This window comes from Myotis brandtii, unplaced genomic scaffold (genome assembly GCF_000412655.1).
Source record: "Myotis brandtii unplaced genomic scaffold, ASM41265v1 scaffold312, whole genome shotgun sequence".
NCBI lineage: Eukaryota > Metazoa > Chordata > Mammalia > Chiroptera > Vespertilionidae > Myotis > Myotis brandtii.
Genome location: NW_005361955.1, coordinates 505,104 through 523,552, shown reverse-complemented (window position 1 = coordinate 523,552; position 18,449 = coordinate 505,104). Strand labels below are relative to the sequence as shown.

The window sequence follows — 18,449 nt, the reverse complement described above, 5'->3', positions numbered from 1 at the left end:
CCACAGACTACGGGAGGCCCGGAAACAGTGAACAGTGAACACATGTCTTCTTCAAATCTCTCATCAAACAAGGCAGGGCACAAACAGATTCAACATCATTCTTTTGTACATTCTCAAAAAAAAAGCAAAATTCAACGTGGAAATCATATTTTTCCCAAACCTTTCCTGCAAGACACTAGCAGGACATCCTAAGCCCCAGAGAGCCTACTCAAGAAAGCTGGGGGTGATGTGCTAGAAGTGAGGAAGCTAAGACCTGGGAACTCACTCACTCAAGGGCACAGCCTAGTGGCAGCTGCAGGCATTGCGCCCAGGCCGGGGCGCTCCTCACCACCATGCTGTGCTGTTTGAAGAACCAGTCCCCGGAGGGGTGTCCGTCGAGGAACCAGGTTGGGCAGCGCAGGCAGGCCTACCTTCCATGCTGCGCTCGGCCACACTGGGAATGTTGCAATACAAGAGAGCTTCGTAAAGCGGGTCCATCCCGGGGGGCTCCGTCACAGGGTCGGGCATGATTCTCTTCCGGCTCTTGCTACTCACTGCATTCTTAGCTACGGACACCGGGATCAGGTGGACTGCAAGGGAAGGCAAGCAGGTCACGACACATGCGGTCACCGGGGGGGGCATCGAGCGTGGCTGCGTTTTCACCTTGAATAACTATTCTCTCCCGCGGCATAGACTTCAGTGTAGCAAGAAGTCAGCGTTCCCTCCAAGAACTGTTTCTTGAGCCCCCACTGTGCCCTGCCTCTTTCTCGATGCCATGACCCTCTGCTCACTAATAATTATGCGACACCAGTGGGGCCTCACTCACGGTGGGGAAGGTAGAACTAACTTCATTCAAACGGATGTCTTCCTTCCCAACACCCTCTGAATTCTATAAATACAAAGGAAGGAAATCACCAGCTTTTGAGTATCTACGAAGGGCCAGGCATGGGTGTCTGACACATCTCATTTAATACCATCTGCTGTGCACTGTGTGGCCCCCAGAGCCCACAGCATTACGAACGTGTCTGGAAGGAGATGGCTCATCTCATGACAATTTGCTTCTTTTCATTTTTGTTTATTTGTATTGATGGTCCCCACGGAATAGAGAAAAGGAGAGAAAGGCAGGGCCAGGACCTAGCCCACAAGCCCCGCTCTGGCCTTGGGCCGCAGGCCACCTCAGTTACTTCCCCAAACTCAGTGATCCACAGGGCCCGCAGGTAATGTTACAGCCAGGTGTCCGCAGCCAGCTCGTTAGCTGGGAGTCATAGACTTGTCCAAAGACAGGCCAGCGCCTCTCCTCCAGGGCACCGAGCCAATGCCCATGGTCTCTGGCTCATCTCCCCATGTCGGGGTCTGGCCAGGGTAGAGGATGAAAATCTAGCTGCATACCTGGCCTTCTTCATGCAGCTCTAGCCTGAAGAACCTGCTGTATGCAAGCCCGTTACAAGTGCCTCAAAACTGATTTTTTTCCCTTTAAATGTTTTTATTGATTTCAGAGAGAAAGGAAGAGAAAACCTGCTGTATGCAAGCCCGTTACAAGTGCCTCAAAAGTGATTTTTCCCCTTTAAATAGGTTTTTATTGATTTCAGAGAGAAAGGAAGAGAGAAAGAGAGAAACACTGATATGAGAGAGAAACATCGATGGCTGCCTCCTGCATGCTCCCTACTGGGGATTGAGCCTGCAACCCGGGCATGTGCCCTGACAGGGAATTGAACTGGCGACCTTTCGGTACATGGGACGACACCCAGCCAACTGAGCCTCACCAGCCAGGGCTCAAAACTGACTTCGCTAGAGCGCTGTGGGGGCCCCCACCCCTGGGTCAGACCACCACCCCTCCTTTCCTTCGGGGGAGTGGCTCCTCCCCCAGGCCAGCTGCCTGGGGTGGTGGGGGTGTCATGCTGCTCCTCCAGGACCCTGTGCTTGCCATGCCGACTGCTCCAGGGATGGGGGCCTGACACGAGCCAACTGTGCCAATACAGGCCCTTTCCAGAAAGACAGGCTTCCCACGGGGAGAGTCCATTTCACAGGGAGTTAGGCAGCCTCCAGACCCCTGCCTCCTGCCCTCCGTGCCTTAAGCTGCCCCCACCAAACCTGCTCATGTTGTTTAGTGGGTCAGCTCTTGTCTGATCACACACACCTGGCAGACTAAAGGTAGCTGTTGGGGATCCAGAGGTGTCCAGTGAAGGTAAGCACAAAGGGGCCAGAGCAGTGATGGCGAACCTATGACACGCGTGTCAGAGGTGACACGCGAACTCATTTTTTTGGTTGATTTTTCTTTGTTAAGTGGCATTTAAATATATAAAGTAAATATCAAAAATATAAATCTTTGTTTTACTATGGTTGCAAATATCAAAAAATGTCTATATGTGACACGGCACCAGAGTTAAGTTAGGGTTTTTCAAAATGCTGACACGCCGAGCTCAAAAGGTTCGCCATCACTGGGCTAGAGTGTGGGCTCAACTCTGTCTCGACTGCTCTGGGCTCAGATGTCCCACAAGTCACACCACGGACTGCACCAGAAAAGAGCGTGAGACCCAGGTGAGGCCCCACCACCGGCTTTTTACCCTCCTGGCTCCCGGGCCTGCCTCACCCTCAGGCTGAGCTGGCTGCCTCCTTGGGGGTCTGTAGTCACCTCTCCCGTGGGACTCCTCTTTTCCAGTGTCATCATAGCCTGTCCTCAGTCACCCCTGCCCCACAGCTGTCCGTGGTTCTGAATGCAGGCAGGCAGTGTGGGGCTGGGGGCTCACAGTGGAGAAGACCTGGGCCAGGTGCTGGCTCTGCTCCCGCCTCGCTGCGCGTGACCTCGGGCAAGCATTCCTGCCTGCTATGTGTCATTTCCTTCATCTGTACAATGGCCCCTAGTGCTGCCACCTGATTTCCCTGACTTCTTCCTCCCGGTAATCTACAGCTCTTCAGTTCCCTCTCCTTCGCCCGCCTGCCAAGGAATAATGATTTGTTCTCACAGGCAATTCCCACAATTCCCTCAGTGCTCTTCAATCCACTAAGTTGCCTTAAATGCCCAATCTGTCTCTACCGTGCCCTGAATATAAAAATGTCTGCGTGTAATTCTCAAGTATCAACCAGAACCACAACACCGGCGCCCACAGCTTTGTTATCTGCCTTCGGTTATTTGTTTTGAAAGGCCTGGGTGGGAATCGGGTTTACAGGTAAAATGTGAAAATCAAATCCCCATCTGTACACGCTGAGACACTTGGTTTTACACAGACGAGATGGAGCGGGGGAGTCCACGGTTCCCACTGTGACCCACCCACTTTGGGCCACAACAGAAGACCAGCCTTTTCTTGTTACCCTCACTCCTCATCATTCCCTGTTCCTCACTCGTGTTGCCTCCTGGGGAGCCACTGTCAGAAGCTAGTCAGTGCTTTGGGTGCCAGTGACGAGAGCCAGGAAATCACAACAGGGGTGACTCCCGGGGTTGGGGGCTCAGCTCCTGCCCTAGGCGGTCCCCAAGCTCTTATCTCCTCTCTGCCCAACCCCTCCCTCTGACAGCTGCCACTGAGACCCACGGGACCGCCAGAGTGCGGGGCAGAGCCCACCACAGCCTGTGCCCGAGCCATGTGCAGCCTCTCGGGGGGCCACTGACAACTGGCCTCGACCTAACGGAGTCCTTTGGGTTACATGATGGTCTCCAAATCAAACCAGACATCACAGAGATTCCAGGACAGGACCCCACCCCCATCCCCAAATTACTGTGGAAAGAATGTCAGCCTCCTTAAGCATCTCAGGGCCTAGATCCCCTCTGCCTCACCTTTGAGAGTCTCATAAAAGCTACTGATCCTCACCCTTGAAAAAGGACCATATATGCAAACTTTTGATTTTGATTTCTGGGGGTTCATGGGACCCCTCAAACCACACGAGACAATATGGACATCTGTGGACTCAGGCTAAGGACCAAGCTCTCTGTGCGCACACCTGACTTTACCCTCTTATTCAGGATTCAGATTCTGCCCTCGTGGATTAAAAATAAAACAACCCGTGGTATATATGTACCATATACATATATGGAATATTACTCAGCCATAAAAATATTAAATCTTACCATTTGTGACAGCATGGATGGACCTAGAGGGCATTATGCTAAGTGAAATAAGTCAGCCAGAGAAAGACAAACACTGTCTGATTTCACTCATATGTGGAATCTAAAGAACAGAATAAACTGATGAAGAAAATAGAAGCAGATTCATAGATACAGAGAACTGGTGGTTGCCAGAGGGGAGGGGGGTTGGGGCACTGGGTGAAAGAGGTAAAGGGACTAAGAAACACAAATGGGTCGTTACAAAACAGTCATGGGGAAGTAAGCAACGCAGGAAATACAGTTAATAAGCTATTACAATAACTATTACAATAGCTATTACAATAACTATTACAATAGCTATTACAATAACTATTACAATAGCTATTACAATAACTATTACAATAGCTATTACAATAACTATTACAATAGCTATTACAATAACTATTACAATAGCTATTACAATAACTATTACAATAGCTATTACAATAACTATTACAATAGCTATTACAATAACTATTACAATAGCTATTACAATAACTATTACAATAGCTATTACAATAACTATTACAATAGCTATTACAATAACTATTACAATAGCTATTACAATAACTATTACAATAGCTATTACAATAACTATTACAATAGCTATTACAATAACTATTACAATAGCTATTACAATAACTATTACAATAGCTATTACAATAACTATTACAATAGCTATTACAATAACTATTACAATAGCTATTACAATAACTATTACAATAGCTATTACAATAACTATTACAATAGCTATTACAATAACTATTACAATAGCTATTACAATAACTATTACAATAGCTATTACAATAACTATTACAATAGCTATTACAATAACTATTACAATAGCTATTACAATAACTATTACAATAACTATGTACGGTGCCAGTTGGGGTACTGGAAATATCAAAAGAAACGCTACGTAAAGTATATGATTACCTAACCACTAAGCTGTACACCAGAAACCAATAGAAAATGAAATGTAAAAAAATAAAAGAGTCTGCCCTCAAGCCCTCATTCCTGATCAGCTTCACACACTGCCCCGTCCAAACCCTTCCCCCAAGCGGGGGACAAGGGGGGAAAGGGGGGACTGCTGTCAAGACCACAGGGGTTCACTCTGATGACCGCTTGCTGCACTCGACACAGACTTTCTCTCTCTGTTAAAAATGCCATCAGCTTGGAACAGGAGCTCTATGGCCAAGACAGCAGGGAGTGGGGTCCTGAGCTGGTCAGCGCGCGGTGACGCAGCTCCACCTGGGCGGCTCCCCGTGTGCCTGGCTCGCCCCCTCGGGGGTTACCGCCATGTAAACACGTCCTGGAGCGTTCTCTCCTAAGCTGGCTCTCTTCATACAGCCTGGCGATCCGCAAACACTCCCCTTTCACTGACACTCTCTAGTGTTATTAGTTTATCTCCTCTAGATGGGAGATTCCCTTCTCAATGCTGCTGACCACACGTGCACACACAACACACACAGGTATTCCCACGTAAAATTAATATTTTATGACAAGCTTCCAAGTCAATGGAGACAGGTCTATGTAATCGCAGAGTAAAGGATGCAGGAGTGTTTACTATTGGACACTGGTTGCCTTCCCCCTTCTTCCTGTTATAAGCAAGGCCGCAATGAACACCTGTTCTTAGCAGAAATTCTCTAAGATCAGAAACAAGAAAGGAAAGGAAAGGAAAGGAAAGGAAAGGAAAGGAAAGGAAAGGAAAGGAAAGGAAAGGAAAGAAAGGGAGAGAGAATTGGAGGAAGGAAGGAGGGAGGGAGGGAGGGAGGCCACCTAGGAAGAAAAAGAGCAATGACCCACAAACATGTGTCCGAAGGCCCTGCTACATGATGTTCCCGCCCCCTCCAGTGTAAGTACATGAGCTTGAAATGTTGTGATGAAAGTTGACTCGTCAATTAATTTTGTGGCTAATCTACAGAATTTTCTTCACCCACAGACACTTAACTCTATGTGGTAGCTGCACATGAAGCGTTCAGAGGAAACTCAGAAATTAGTCGGAAAATAAACCTCCAAGAAAAGGATCAAAGTTAATTTTAAAAATACTAAATAAAACATGTTAGTGATGATGATACTATGGGGATATGACAGAACTCTTCAGTTAAAAATGCAAGCCCCCTTGCTGAACTGGTTTGGCTCAGTGGATGGAGCGTCGGCCTGCGGACTCAAGGGTCCCAGGTTCGATTCTGGTCAGGGGCATGTACCTGGGTTGCGGGCACATCCCTACTGGGGGCTGAGCAGGGGGCAGCTGATCGATCTCTGTCATTGATGTTTCTGACTCTCTGTCCCTCTCCCTTCTTCTCTGTGAAAATTCAATAAAATATACTAAAAAAAAAAATGCAAGCCCTCATTATTAATTCCCCATTCTATTTAAATCGAACTCACCAAAATAAAAACCTGGGAAGCACCTTATTAGAGCTTTGGAAATAGAGGAGACAGAACATGTCACCCTTGGTGTTCTGAGGGTTGCATCCCCAAACCTTTGCCACCAAAACGTAGCAATATTCATGAATCTCCAAGTTTGCACATACCCCTGGGGCATGTTTTTCTGCATAAAATATACACCTGACACAGAGGAAAGAAGGACAAAGTCCCCTGGCTGGACGGCGGGACCTGGCCTGGTCAGCAACTGAGCTCAATCTCGGCTATTGTCACCGGAATTGGTGCCTCCACCACATGCCTCGGACCTTCAGGGACGCCCACAAGTCGTTGGAGCTGCAAACGCTAAGGAGAGCGACCTTACAGAGCAACAGAGGCTGAAGCAGCCAGGGTCTGAAGGACCAGGCAAGGCACGTGTCACACACCCCGGCTTTCCTATTCAGAGGCAATTTTCTACTAATTTCTACGCTGTTCTACCAAGCATGGTGGTTCTCCTCCCGAGCATATGGCAGATGCAAAGCAGCCTAAGGCGGGGATGTGGGGGCTGGAAGACACAGGAAAATGATGGCTCTGCAAGGAAGAAAGGTGGTGGGGGACTACAGAACACATACACACATCACACATGCACACCCCCCCACACACACACAAACCACATGCACACACCCCACATGCACACACACACACACCACAAACATACACACACCACGCATGCACACACACCCCCTACATGCACACACATACCACATGCACATACACAACTCAGACTCACCACACACACATCATTCACACTTACCACACATACACAACCCCAATACACATACCACCCACTCCCACACCACCACACATCACACACACACATATACACATACACACATACAACTGAGACCACACACACATCATTCACACACTCACATCCCACATACACCACCCCCACACATAGAGCTGAGTAAGCTGGGCTCCTCAGCTGCCCACCTGAGAACGTGGGGCAGTTACCTGCCTCCCTTGGCTCAGGGCCCCACCCCTTAGCTGCTGTTCTGTCTCCCTCACGGCCTCTCTGCCTCCATCTGCCCAGATTTCCTCTTTTCCCTCGATCTGCACCACCAGGCACAAACCCCAGAGCTGAGCTGACGAGGCTGGGAGGGTAGGAATGTGGAGAAAGAGAGAGCTCACATTCCCGAAGGGGCGGCCCCACCCAGCTGCTCAGGGACTGTGGGTCTTGGCTTGCTGGGCAGTCTGGTTTTTAAAGGACGGGTTGGAGGCTTATGTGAAATTGCCTAGCTTTAAAACATTGGTAAATAAATTTTAAAATGTGAAAACATGGTTGAGCCAAACAAAAACAAACCTACAGGCTGTCGGTCTGGAGTGGCTTCCACATGCTCCTGGGAGACCTGGTCTCCCCAAGAGGATACCAAATCCCCAAACAGGGGCTCCGGACAGGGGCTCCTGGGCTCAGCCCCTGAAATCACCCGCTGGCAGGACACCACACCATTCACACCCCACCCAGGTGGGTCTTCAGCACCTCCAGTGCCCCAGCTCTTCCTCCTGCTCTGCCCCAGCTCCTCCAGTTGTCGGCACCTTGTCCTGCCTCTCCTCTTGCTCCGAGTGCTCTCCCTGGGCCTCCTCGCCCAGCCCCAGAGAGCCATCAGCCCTGCATGGCTGACCTCCTAGCCTATGTCTGGGGCGTTTCCTTCAGCCTTCAGCACACGTATCCCATATGGACATGAGATGTTTATGTGAGCGAATGCGTGAATGCATGGGTGAAGGAAGCATCTACTGAACTACCCGAGCCAAACTCCTACGTGCCCCTGGGTTGCCTCGAGCATTGCCCACCCACCAGCCTCTGAACAGGTAGCACCTGTTCACTAGACTCACCCGGGGGCCTGTTATGAATGCAGATTCTGGGTCCCACTCATACTAAGACTGCGAGTCTGCAGCGAGGGGTCCAGAAGGTGCTCTCTCTTTTTGCTTTGGGAACATGCATTCTAACAAGCTCCTGGGCCGCTCTGATCAGGTGCTCAGACTACACGTCTTTGGCAAACGCTATACCGAACTGGGGTCTTTCCAAGACACAAATCTGACGGTGTCTTCCCTGCTTCAGTGGCTCCCCGCACCTGCCAGATATAAAGTGATGGTGGCGGTGCCCCGGCCTGTGTCCACTTTCACAGCTACACACAGGTGACGAGCCTCCGCTTCTCTTGCTCTGCCTTTGCATTCCCATCTCCATCAGCCAGGAATGCCCATCCCAGCTTCCTCCTTGGCCAACTCCTACTCATCTCTCAAGGATGAAGCTCAGATGAACCCCTTCTGAGAGTCTTCTCTGACCTCCAAGGTCAGTTTCTTGTCCTCTACCCTCCCATATCACCCTGCCATAAATTCTCTATTTCATTTTATTTAACAAACACGCATACAGTGATTACTGTGTCAGGCACTATTCTAAGTGTTGTATAAATATCAGCTTACTTAATCCTTTGCCGACCTTATGAAATAGGAACTCTCATTACCCCCATTTTATAGATGAGGAAACTGAGGCACAGAGAAGGGAAATAACGTGCCACACAGCTGGCAAGTGGAGGACAGGGATTCGATCGAGGCAGTCTGGCTCCAGAGTCCATGTTCTTTCTCATGCTGCTGCCTCTGACGGGTCCTAGCACATTGCACACTGTGTCCCAGGCACCTGCTCCGGACTCTCCACTAGACAGAGAGCTTCTGCAGCCGGGGAGAGATTAACCTCCCAGCCCAGGGCCTCGCAAACTGCAAACTCAGGGAAGCTCCGCTGAAGGACAGAGCTGTGCATGCTCATGACCCGGGATCGACAAGGAACACACAAGTCGCAAAACCTGAGTCTGAAGTGACTTCAAATAGGATCAGGTGCAATGAGCTGCCTAATAGTCTACTCTTCAGAGAGTGGTGCTCCAGAGGCGGCACACCACCCGCTCCACCTCCACGGACGCTTGACTGAAATGTGTCTCCATGGCCACGCAGAACAGGCCCAACTCCTCCTGCAGAAAGGGCTCTTCCCTATTGCACACAACCCTGGCTTTACTTCTGCAGGGCAATTACCTGGGGATCCGGATTCTCCCTTGGAACCTGCTCTGGTCAATTGGGCTGAGGAAGGTGACCCCAGATATAGGTGCCACGTGCCAATTTAGATTAACTCCTACCACAGCTAATGAACTCTGATAAAAAACAAATAAAAGTATGATGTATTTCATACACACACACACACACACACACTCACTCACTCACTCACTCAGCTAAAGTAACATAAGCCTCTGCAGCCTCTGAAGCAGCAAGAGCCCTGGTTTCTGAGGAAGGTGGGACTCTGTACTGTTGCTGAAAAGGTTTATGCTGATTAGGCTTCCGGAGCCAAGGGGTTTCCCACAAGCTCTCTGTTCTCACACCAACACTGCAAAGCAACAACCATGATAACAACAACCATGATCAACTCCATTTTACAGGAGAAACAGAGGCTCCAGGAGGTCAAGCTTGCCCAAGGGCACACGCTGCTAAGAGGCAGAGCATCCTTCAAACCCAGGGCGCTGACTCCAGAGCCTGCCTGCTCCTGTGCCACTGCCATTGGGGGAATGTGGGTTGGAACAGTGACATGAGCATGAAACGAGCGCCCAGGAAAGGCTGCGCGGGAGCAGGAAAATGGACGATTACACATGAGCAGAAAAAGGAAAAACGACGAATCGTTCACGAGTCCTCACAGCCCGACGGCCTTTCCCTGTTGTGCTCAAGGAGTCCCTCGATCTGCGGTGTTACTTTCCCCCCTTGTGCTCATTTTAACCGGAATAATAAAGATATTCATGCCTAGTTGCTCCCTTCTACAATTTAAAAATCAGGAACTTTGGAATGTCCCTATTTCAAAACTCAAAAACCTCAAGGACTTGAAAATACAAAATGAATGATTTTCATTAAAGGCTATTAGCATATAGCAAGATAGTAGTACCACTTAAAATAAACATATTTTGAGAAACTATGAACTGCATCTTAACCTTTTTTTATCCTTTCTCTACCACCTCTACTCTTGACATTTAGAGAAATGCCCAACACACATAAGCCCTTAATAAATATATGTGGGTTCACAGACACACTTTCTGTATCAAGGGAGAGAAAAATGCTTATTTGAAAAACCGGATTTTTAAAACTGTAACCTGTGTCATAACTTTCTCATGTTCAAAACATCAGAAAAAGAAAATTACCAACAGGACAAGAGAAAATACACAATCACTTGCAGAAGTAAAACTGTACTGTTTACTTAAAGCATGAGAAAACCAAGTTATATCTGATTGCCTCAACCATATTCCTTAAAATAATTGTAAGTGCTAATTTGATATTCAAAAATTAGTCAAAAAGAAACGGTGAAGAAAAAGTCCCTGTATTTCAGGGTAGGAATAAAAACACAAGTAGGACTCAAGCATCTATCTTCGTATCATAAATTAGTGAAGTTTCTAACACCATAAAAATTAGCAACCAACCAAGCAATTAAATAAAGCAATTACACTCCATTGCCACAGACATGGGTAAATGCCAAAATTACATGTTACCTAGAAGCAGAAGAGCAGTCAGAGCATCCATATCTCAATAGCTTTCCGAACGGCAACGCATCCAAGAAGGAGAGAGCTCAGACCCACGCAGGCTAATTTGCCCTGAAAAATTTTCCTTTCAGAAAGTATGGCTGAAAATTGGCTCTCCTCAAACAGAAGGGACTTTCACAAGAGTTATATAAGCAAAACACACAGGCCAATTCAGTGACGTGGGCACCACCTCATGCAAAAGCAACGCAGCCAACACAAGTAACCCCCATTCACGTCCCAGATCCCGGCAGCTTTTCAGAATAAAAATCCAGGCCGATTGGAACTTCCCACCTCTGCAACCCAAGGATGGAAAATTTTTAATGAAAAGTTACACACAATTAAACAACCGAGAGTCCTAGCACACTTTTTGGAAAGGATTCCTACTTAATGGTTCGTTAACCATCTGGAGTATCTTTAAACTTCCTCCGTGCGCCTAATCTTGAAGGCTTTTCCTATTCTGGACAGATAAATGAGTCCTTTAAATTCTTTCTACGGTTAGAGATAGGTTGTGACCGACTCCATGCACCCATCTGGTGCATGGAGTCGGTCACAAACTGGAGGTGAATCAGGGAAACTTGCTCAAAGCCTCCTCTCTTCAAACCACTTTTTCCAAATGCCAATCTTTCCCACGTTCGTGGAACACCCCACTCGCCAAGCCACCTGCTCGTTTTCCATCATTCAAACTGCGGCAGAAACGCCACCTCCTCACAGAGCCTTCCTCGGCGGTGATGGGTGCCAACCACTTGTCTCCCGCTCATGAGGGTGAGGAAGTAAATGGAGGGAAGGCAGGCGACAGCAGGAACACCATTCCCAGCATGGCGCAGACAGGGAGAGGGAAGCGGAGTCAGCCTGCTTTTCAGAGCAGGCGGAGATTCATTCATTCACCTAACAAACAGCATGAAACACCTACTGTGTGGTGGGCAGTGCAGTTCCTCGGGTACCGAGGGAAACAAGGTGTGGACCCCTCGCTCAGAGAGCAGACAGTCGCGTAGGAGGAAAAGATACAGGAACTGAAAATGATGATAGTGCACGGTTAGTGCAAGAAGGAAAGAGAGTCAGGACGATGTACATCAAAGAAGCACCAGACTCGGCTGGGGGCCTTGGAAGGTTCCTGGAGGCGAAAAGGGCTGAGTGAAGGGGGAGGTGGGGAGGTAGGGAGGTGAGGAGGAGAGCACTCCAGGCAGAGGGGCCGGCGGGATCCAGGCACAGAACAGGCTGGATATGGAGAGAATGCCAAGCAACTGGGCAAGGCTGTGTCATCAAGTCCAAGGTGTGAGAGGCCACAGGATGGCGAAGGGCCTCCGAGACCACGGGCCACCGGTGAAAGGTTACAACCAAGGGTTGTAGGGCCGGATCTGTGTTTGAGGACGGTGCACGGATCTGGGCCCAGCCTGTCCCATTGAAGGGCAAAGTGCTGGGCAGGGAGGTCTGGGGCCTGGCTTCACCGGCCGAGCTCTCGCCTCGCCACACGCAATTTCCCTGCTGCCCAGGGGGCTGAGTTTCATACCTAATGCCCCCACCCTCCCCAACAACTCCCACCCACTGCCCACTGAACATAAAATAGACACCAACCCGCAAAGAACCAGCCAGAAGGTCAAATACCTCAGCTCGGAGTGGCTTGGCATGACGAGAAAACAAGCTGGGCCACTCAGTGTCTCTGGGAAGCTAAGAATCCGGGGATAACCAGGCGGTTTAGGAATCGGTGCAGAAGCCAAAAATGGGCCACAAGGCCTAGTGAGCGCTCTTGTTCCTCGGCCAAGAAAGATGCCGGAACAATTCAGGGGGTTAGGATTCCTGCTCCCAGCCATCCGCCATTAGCACCAGTAATAAAAAGACTCAGTTGTTTTCAACCCCACTGTCCACTTGGACGACAGGGGCTTTGGGCCCACTTGCTCGCCTGGAGGGCCCTGTGTTTCAGAGTGAGGCCCCCCCACCCCCTCCCGGATACTCACAGAACTGCAGGCTGAGGCTCAGGAGGGCCAGCAGCGCAGCGAGTGCCAGCAGCAGCAAGAAGCGATTGCGGAAAAGCATTATTATTTGTTCTGTCTCCTCCTCATGGTTTCACCTCAAATCGGGAACATGCCCTGTGAACAAAGCAGAGGCAATAAGCATGTGTTCTGAGCTGGAGTTTGGCGACTGATGAAAATAATCCAATTAGCCCAGGCCTCGGGCAGGCAGACGTGAGTCCTAGTGGGAGAACAATGGGGAGCTTCAGGTTCCGTCTCTGCCCCCAAATGAGGCCTCCAAGAATGGGTCTGTCAGATTAATAAGAGGAAACCAGTTCGTGAATGGTTCGTTTATCTGATATCAACCGGGAATGAGATACTTTACAGCGTGACCTTTCCAAAGAAGAAGGTAAAGGAAGTTTATTGAGCACTTATTAGTACAGTGTGCCAGACAGCGAAGTGTTTCCGGGACCAGCTCATGCTCACCCCATTCTGACCCCCAACTACTGTGTCTGTCTGTCTGTCTGTCTCTTTCTCTCTCTTAACTACCCTAGCTTCCAGTCTTATGTTTTTTTAAAAAATATATTTTTATTGATTTCAGAGAGGAAGGGAGAGGGAGAGATAGATACATCAATGATGAGAGAGAATCATTAGATTGGTTGCCTCCTGCACACCCCCTACAGGGGATTGAGTTCACAACTCAGGCATATACCGTTGACTGGAATCGAACCCGGGACCCTTCAGTTCCCAGGCTAACGCTCTATCCACTGAGCCAAACCAGCTAGGGCTGCCTCTTTTTTTGATGAACGTTTTGCTATAAAGATGACTCTGGTCTTCTTTATTTTTAACATTAACCTGAACACCAATCACTGCGATGTATGCCACAGTAATGTCTTTAGGGGCAGGTGGGGTGTACCTGAGGACTTGTTCCTATAAGCAGCCCTTTCTAATTAGAGACCTTCCCCCCACTTGACCATTGAGCTATTTCAGCTGCATCTACAGGTCTTCCTGCAGCCCCACCCACCTCAGAGCTGCGCACAAGGGCTCTAAAAAGATGTTGCAGACGGCCCTACATGACCCTGCTGTGAAGGAAAGAAAACGTGAATGTTCCCTACAGGTTTTCCCCCATCGCTCTTAGATACCAAGTTGATTTCCTGGTCTCATTTGCATCTGAAGTAGAACTTGAAAATCACACTTTTCAGAAAAGGGTCTTCAACTAGAATAAAATTAAAACCAGTCATTTCCAACTGGATTTTATCAGCAGAATCTTTTCCACCTTCAAACACAACCTCTTTCAGAGCCCAGACAGACACGATCAGATACAAGCTCACCTGCTGACGTGGTGAGTGTGGCACCGCTTTGTGAATATACGAAAAACCACTAAATCGCACACTAAGTGACTTGTACGCTACGTGGATTCTAGCTCAGTAAAGTTTTTTTATTTTATTTTGTTTTGTTTTTAAAGCCTATTTGCAGGGCATGAAACAGCAGCCAGAGCCCTGGAATCCCCTGGTCCCCATCCCCAACCCCACCAGGGCCCTGCAAAGGAGTCTGAGAACCACTCCTGTCAGGCTTATGTCAGAGAACATTTGCTAAAAGATTGACGTAAATACACATGTACCTCACAACGGGGTCTGGACATCTGGCAACCAGCATTTCTGTTAACAAATACATCCCAATTTTACACCTTCAAAGGAACACTGTTGCTGGCCCTTTAGTTACTGCCCCCCACTAAGGGCCAGTGCCTCGTGTCCCAGACATCTGCACCTCTTCCTGGGACACCCCCCTCCTTGCCCGGTGGTGTCTCTTGCTTCGGCACCTCAGAGAGCAGACCTGCCTCTTGGTTGCTCTGACTTGGGCGTGGGAGGTCAGGGCCTTCCTTCTGGTGCTGGGCCACGTCTGGCCCCTCAACCACTTCCTGCCTCCAGTCACTCGGGGGATTTTCCCATCGCACTTACTGGCAGCTGCGGCTACTAGAACTCCGAAGCCTGCGCCCTTTGGTTTTAGCAGACACGGCCTGTGCATACGAGGATGAACCGCAAGATGGTCAGAGTTGTCTTCACGTGGGCATTAGGTGGAAACAGTGCTACTTGCCGAGTAACATCCCAGGCTGATAGCACAGTGGATTCGTTGCCGTGATGACTCCCAATTTGTTCGTGCCTTTCTGGATCAATGGCCTTGTGTAGTCTCCTCCCACATGGACTCTAAGCCTTGGCCAATGGGACAACAGCTAGTGACCAGCAAGCAGAGGCTTGGAAAGTCCTAATGTATTGGGGCTTGTCCTCCCTTGCTGCTTTTGGAACTCTAAGACCACCATGTGAAGATACCGGACTAGCAGCTGGCAGATGACAGACCAGGTGCAGGCAGGGCTGCAAACAACCAGCCTGCCAATCCCCACACACGTGAGCGAGGCCATCCCCGATCATCCAGCCCAGCCACGCCACCAGCAGATGGTTATCAGGAGGGTCAGCCCAGACTAAAAGAACCATGTGGCCAACCCACTCAGCACAAGCAAATATAATGGTTGCTGTTTTAAGCCACTACATTCTGGGAGCTTGATATAAAACAAAGAAACTGATACAATAAAGAGGAAATGCCTAGCACCTTTACTGGGAATTTCTTCTTTTTTTTTAAATTGATTTCAGAGAGGAAGGGAGAGGGAGAGAGAGAGATAGAAACATCAATGATGAGAGAGAATCATTAATTGGCTGCCTTCTGCACACTCCCTACTGGGTATCGAGCCTGCAATCCAGGCATGTGCCCTTGACTGGAATCAAACCCGGGACCCTTCAGTCCGCAGGCCGACGCTCTATCCACTGAGCCAAACCAGTTAGGGCACTAGGAATTTCTAAGCCAGGGTCTAGTCCCCACATCCTCATCTGCAAGCGTCATTTGCAAAGCTCCATCTTGTCTGCATTCTTCAATACGCTGAGCGCTCTTTGGGAAAAAAAGGGCTATATTTAGTTCTAGACTTAAAATACTGAGGACATGCTGGGTTAACCAGATGGCTGGGATCACGTGACTGCCTCACTGCTTTTAGTTTTCAGGCTACTGACATCTCTGCGTAGCTGATGCTGTGCACTGGATGACACAGGCCTCGATCTGGGAGCACCCCCCTCCCCTCGACACCGTCTGGGTTTCTGTGCCCCACTCCCCTTCTGACTCTCCCTTGGCAGCTGCCAAATGCCGGGTAATGGTCAGAGTCTCGCTGCCTCCGCTTGTGGGAGGGACCAGCGTGGTGGGATAAACACAGCCCTGGGAGTGATGAACACAGGCTTTACTCTGGAGCCTAGTTCCTTAGTGTAACTAGGAGAGGAAGGCCATGCTTTGTTCTTAATTTTTAAAAAATGACTATAATGATGACATAATCCAAAATTCACACGGACTGGAAGATATTTGTGTTTGCAGCTGGAACTAGGATGCCATCCAGTGTGAGTGTGTGTGTGTGTGTGTGTGTGTGTGTGCACCCTACCCTTGTTCACGCCCAACGTGGGAACCGGGGACACGGTTCTGCCCTGGGGTGTGTCTTCACGGGGAACAATTCCTTGGTGAAAGAGACTGTCAGGAGCCCTTGACATGGCGGAAAGGAGACTGGCGGATCTGTGACCATTCCCGGCTCGGCCACTGGGTTTCTGGGTGCCCTCCTCACAATGGACTGACTTCACTTCTCAGGCTCTAGGATCCGCTCTTTAAAAAAGAAGGGGGTTAAGGGCATAAAGAAGCAGGAGGGTGGTGAGGAGCAGCTGTCGTCACTCACAGAACCGTGGCACGGAGTCGCTGTGCTGTGCTGGACTCCCCAGCGCTGGAAGAATCACGGGGACCCAGGGACTCAAGTACCATCATCAACACACAGAGATCTGCCCTTTCCCCTGAGCTGCTGCTTCTGTCCCAGGCCGTTCCTCTTCCAAACCCTGGCCACTGGCCACTTCCCTGCTCCCCGGCCCAGCCCCAACGGTCAGGGCAGGCAGCCACGTTTGCAGCCGGTTCCTGGCAAGCCTTCCCCGGGGCTGACTCAGCTGTGGTGCCCTGACATTGCCGCAGGTCCTCCTGCCTGGTGTGACCATTCCCGGCTCGGCCACTGGGTTTCTGGGTGCCCTCCTCACAATGGACTGACTTCACTTCTCAGGCTCTAGGATCCGCTCTTTAAAAAAGAAGGGGGTTAAGGGCATAAAGAAGCAGGAGGGTGGTGAGGAGCAGCTGTCGTCACTCACAGAACCGTGGCACGGAGTCGCTGTGCTGTGTTGGACTCCCCAGCGCTGGAGGAATCATAGGGACCCAGGGACTCAGTACCATCATCAAAACACAAAGATCTATCCTTTCCCCCGAGCTGCTGCTTCTGTCCCAGGCCATTCCTCTTCCAAACCCTGGTCACTGGCCACTTCCCTGCTCCCCGGCCCAGCCCCAACAGTCAGGGCAGGCAGCCACGTTTGCAGCCGGTTCCTGGCAAGCCTTCCCCGGGGCTGACTCAGCTGTGGTGCCCTGACATTGCCGCAGGTCCTCCTGCCTGGAACATCCATGTCAATTTCTGTTGGGCCCCATCCTAAGAAGGAGAGATTACCAATTAAAACCCTAACTCCTGTAAATGGTGTACAGAATTTAGGGCTTTGAATATGACCATAACTGCTTGGAAGAAAAATGTACATTCAATGATCTCTCATTTGTGTCATTAAAATGCCATTACCAAGATAGAAAGGTGGTACTAAAGAAAATGCTTTAGATGTATTATGTACTTTTATTTTACTTTTTTTCTCTCCGTCTCTGGCCCAAGCTCTGGCCCCACTCTCCATAGTCCCCTTTCTCTTTTTCCATCCCTAGCAAGGAGGCTCGTGAAGCCATTCAGGAAGCCACACAATCTGTGGGTCCCTTCTGGCCATATTCCTTCCACGGGGGTCTGCATGCACACCCCTGGGACACTCTATCAGACCTGTCCAGTCATGCAAAGTGACAGCCACATCTCTGGGACCACAGCCTGCTCACGCGCAGCCCAGAGAATAAAGTCCCTGGGAAGATGCACTGCCCCCTCAGCAGGCGGAGACACTGGGATTGCCACCTACCGCAGCATGGCTCCCTCATCTCCTAGTCCCAACACCTCTCAGGCCCCAGGGCCTTGCATGCAAAAGGTGCTCTAGACCCAATATGGCATCACGACCAAACCCTATTCCTATAAATACTTCCGTGGAAACAACTGTTTTGTGTCCAAGGCTGAACATACAACAGTGGCCAGTCATCCGATGTGGTGCCCTGACATTGACGCAGGTTCTTCTGCCTGGAACATCCATGTCAACTTCCGATGTGCTAAGCCCACGCGATAAAAATATCTTAAATCCAGAAATAAAATTGTTACTCCGAATTCCCGATGAAATGGCAAACAATAAAACAGGCAACTGCAAAGCAACTTTACAACAGACTTGAACAGTAAAAGGAAATCTTTTAGAATATAATTTTTTTTATTTTTTATTTATTTTTTTTTTAAATATATATTTTATT

At 49.4% G+C, this 18,449-nt stretch overlaps 1 protein-coding gene across 4 annotated transcripts in view; it reads right to left on the bottom strand.

Moving 5' to 3' along the window:
• PXYLP1 (2-phosphoxylose phosphatase 1) overlaps positions 1-18,449 on the bottom strand; it is a 65,038-nt gene that overhangs the window by 15,570 nt on the left and 31,019 nt on the right. For 3 of the 4 annotated variants that reach the window (XM_005869993.2, XM_005869994.2, XM_005869995.2), the window contains exons 2-3: positions 12,969-13,100; positions 411-569 (exon numbers count right to left, since the gene is read on the bottom strand). In XM_005869993.2, coding sequence (XP_005870055.1) covers positions 411-569; positions 12,969-13,047 — 238 coding nt within the window. In that variant the 5' untranslated portion in view covers positions 13,048-13,100. Of the gene's footprint in view, positions 1-410; positions 570-10,986; positions 11,197-12,968; positions 13,101-18,449 lie in introns of those variants that run through there. The other variant, XM_005869992.2, reaches the window with a different exon arrangement.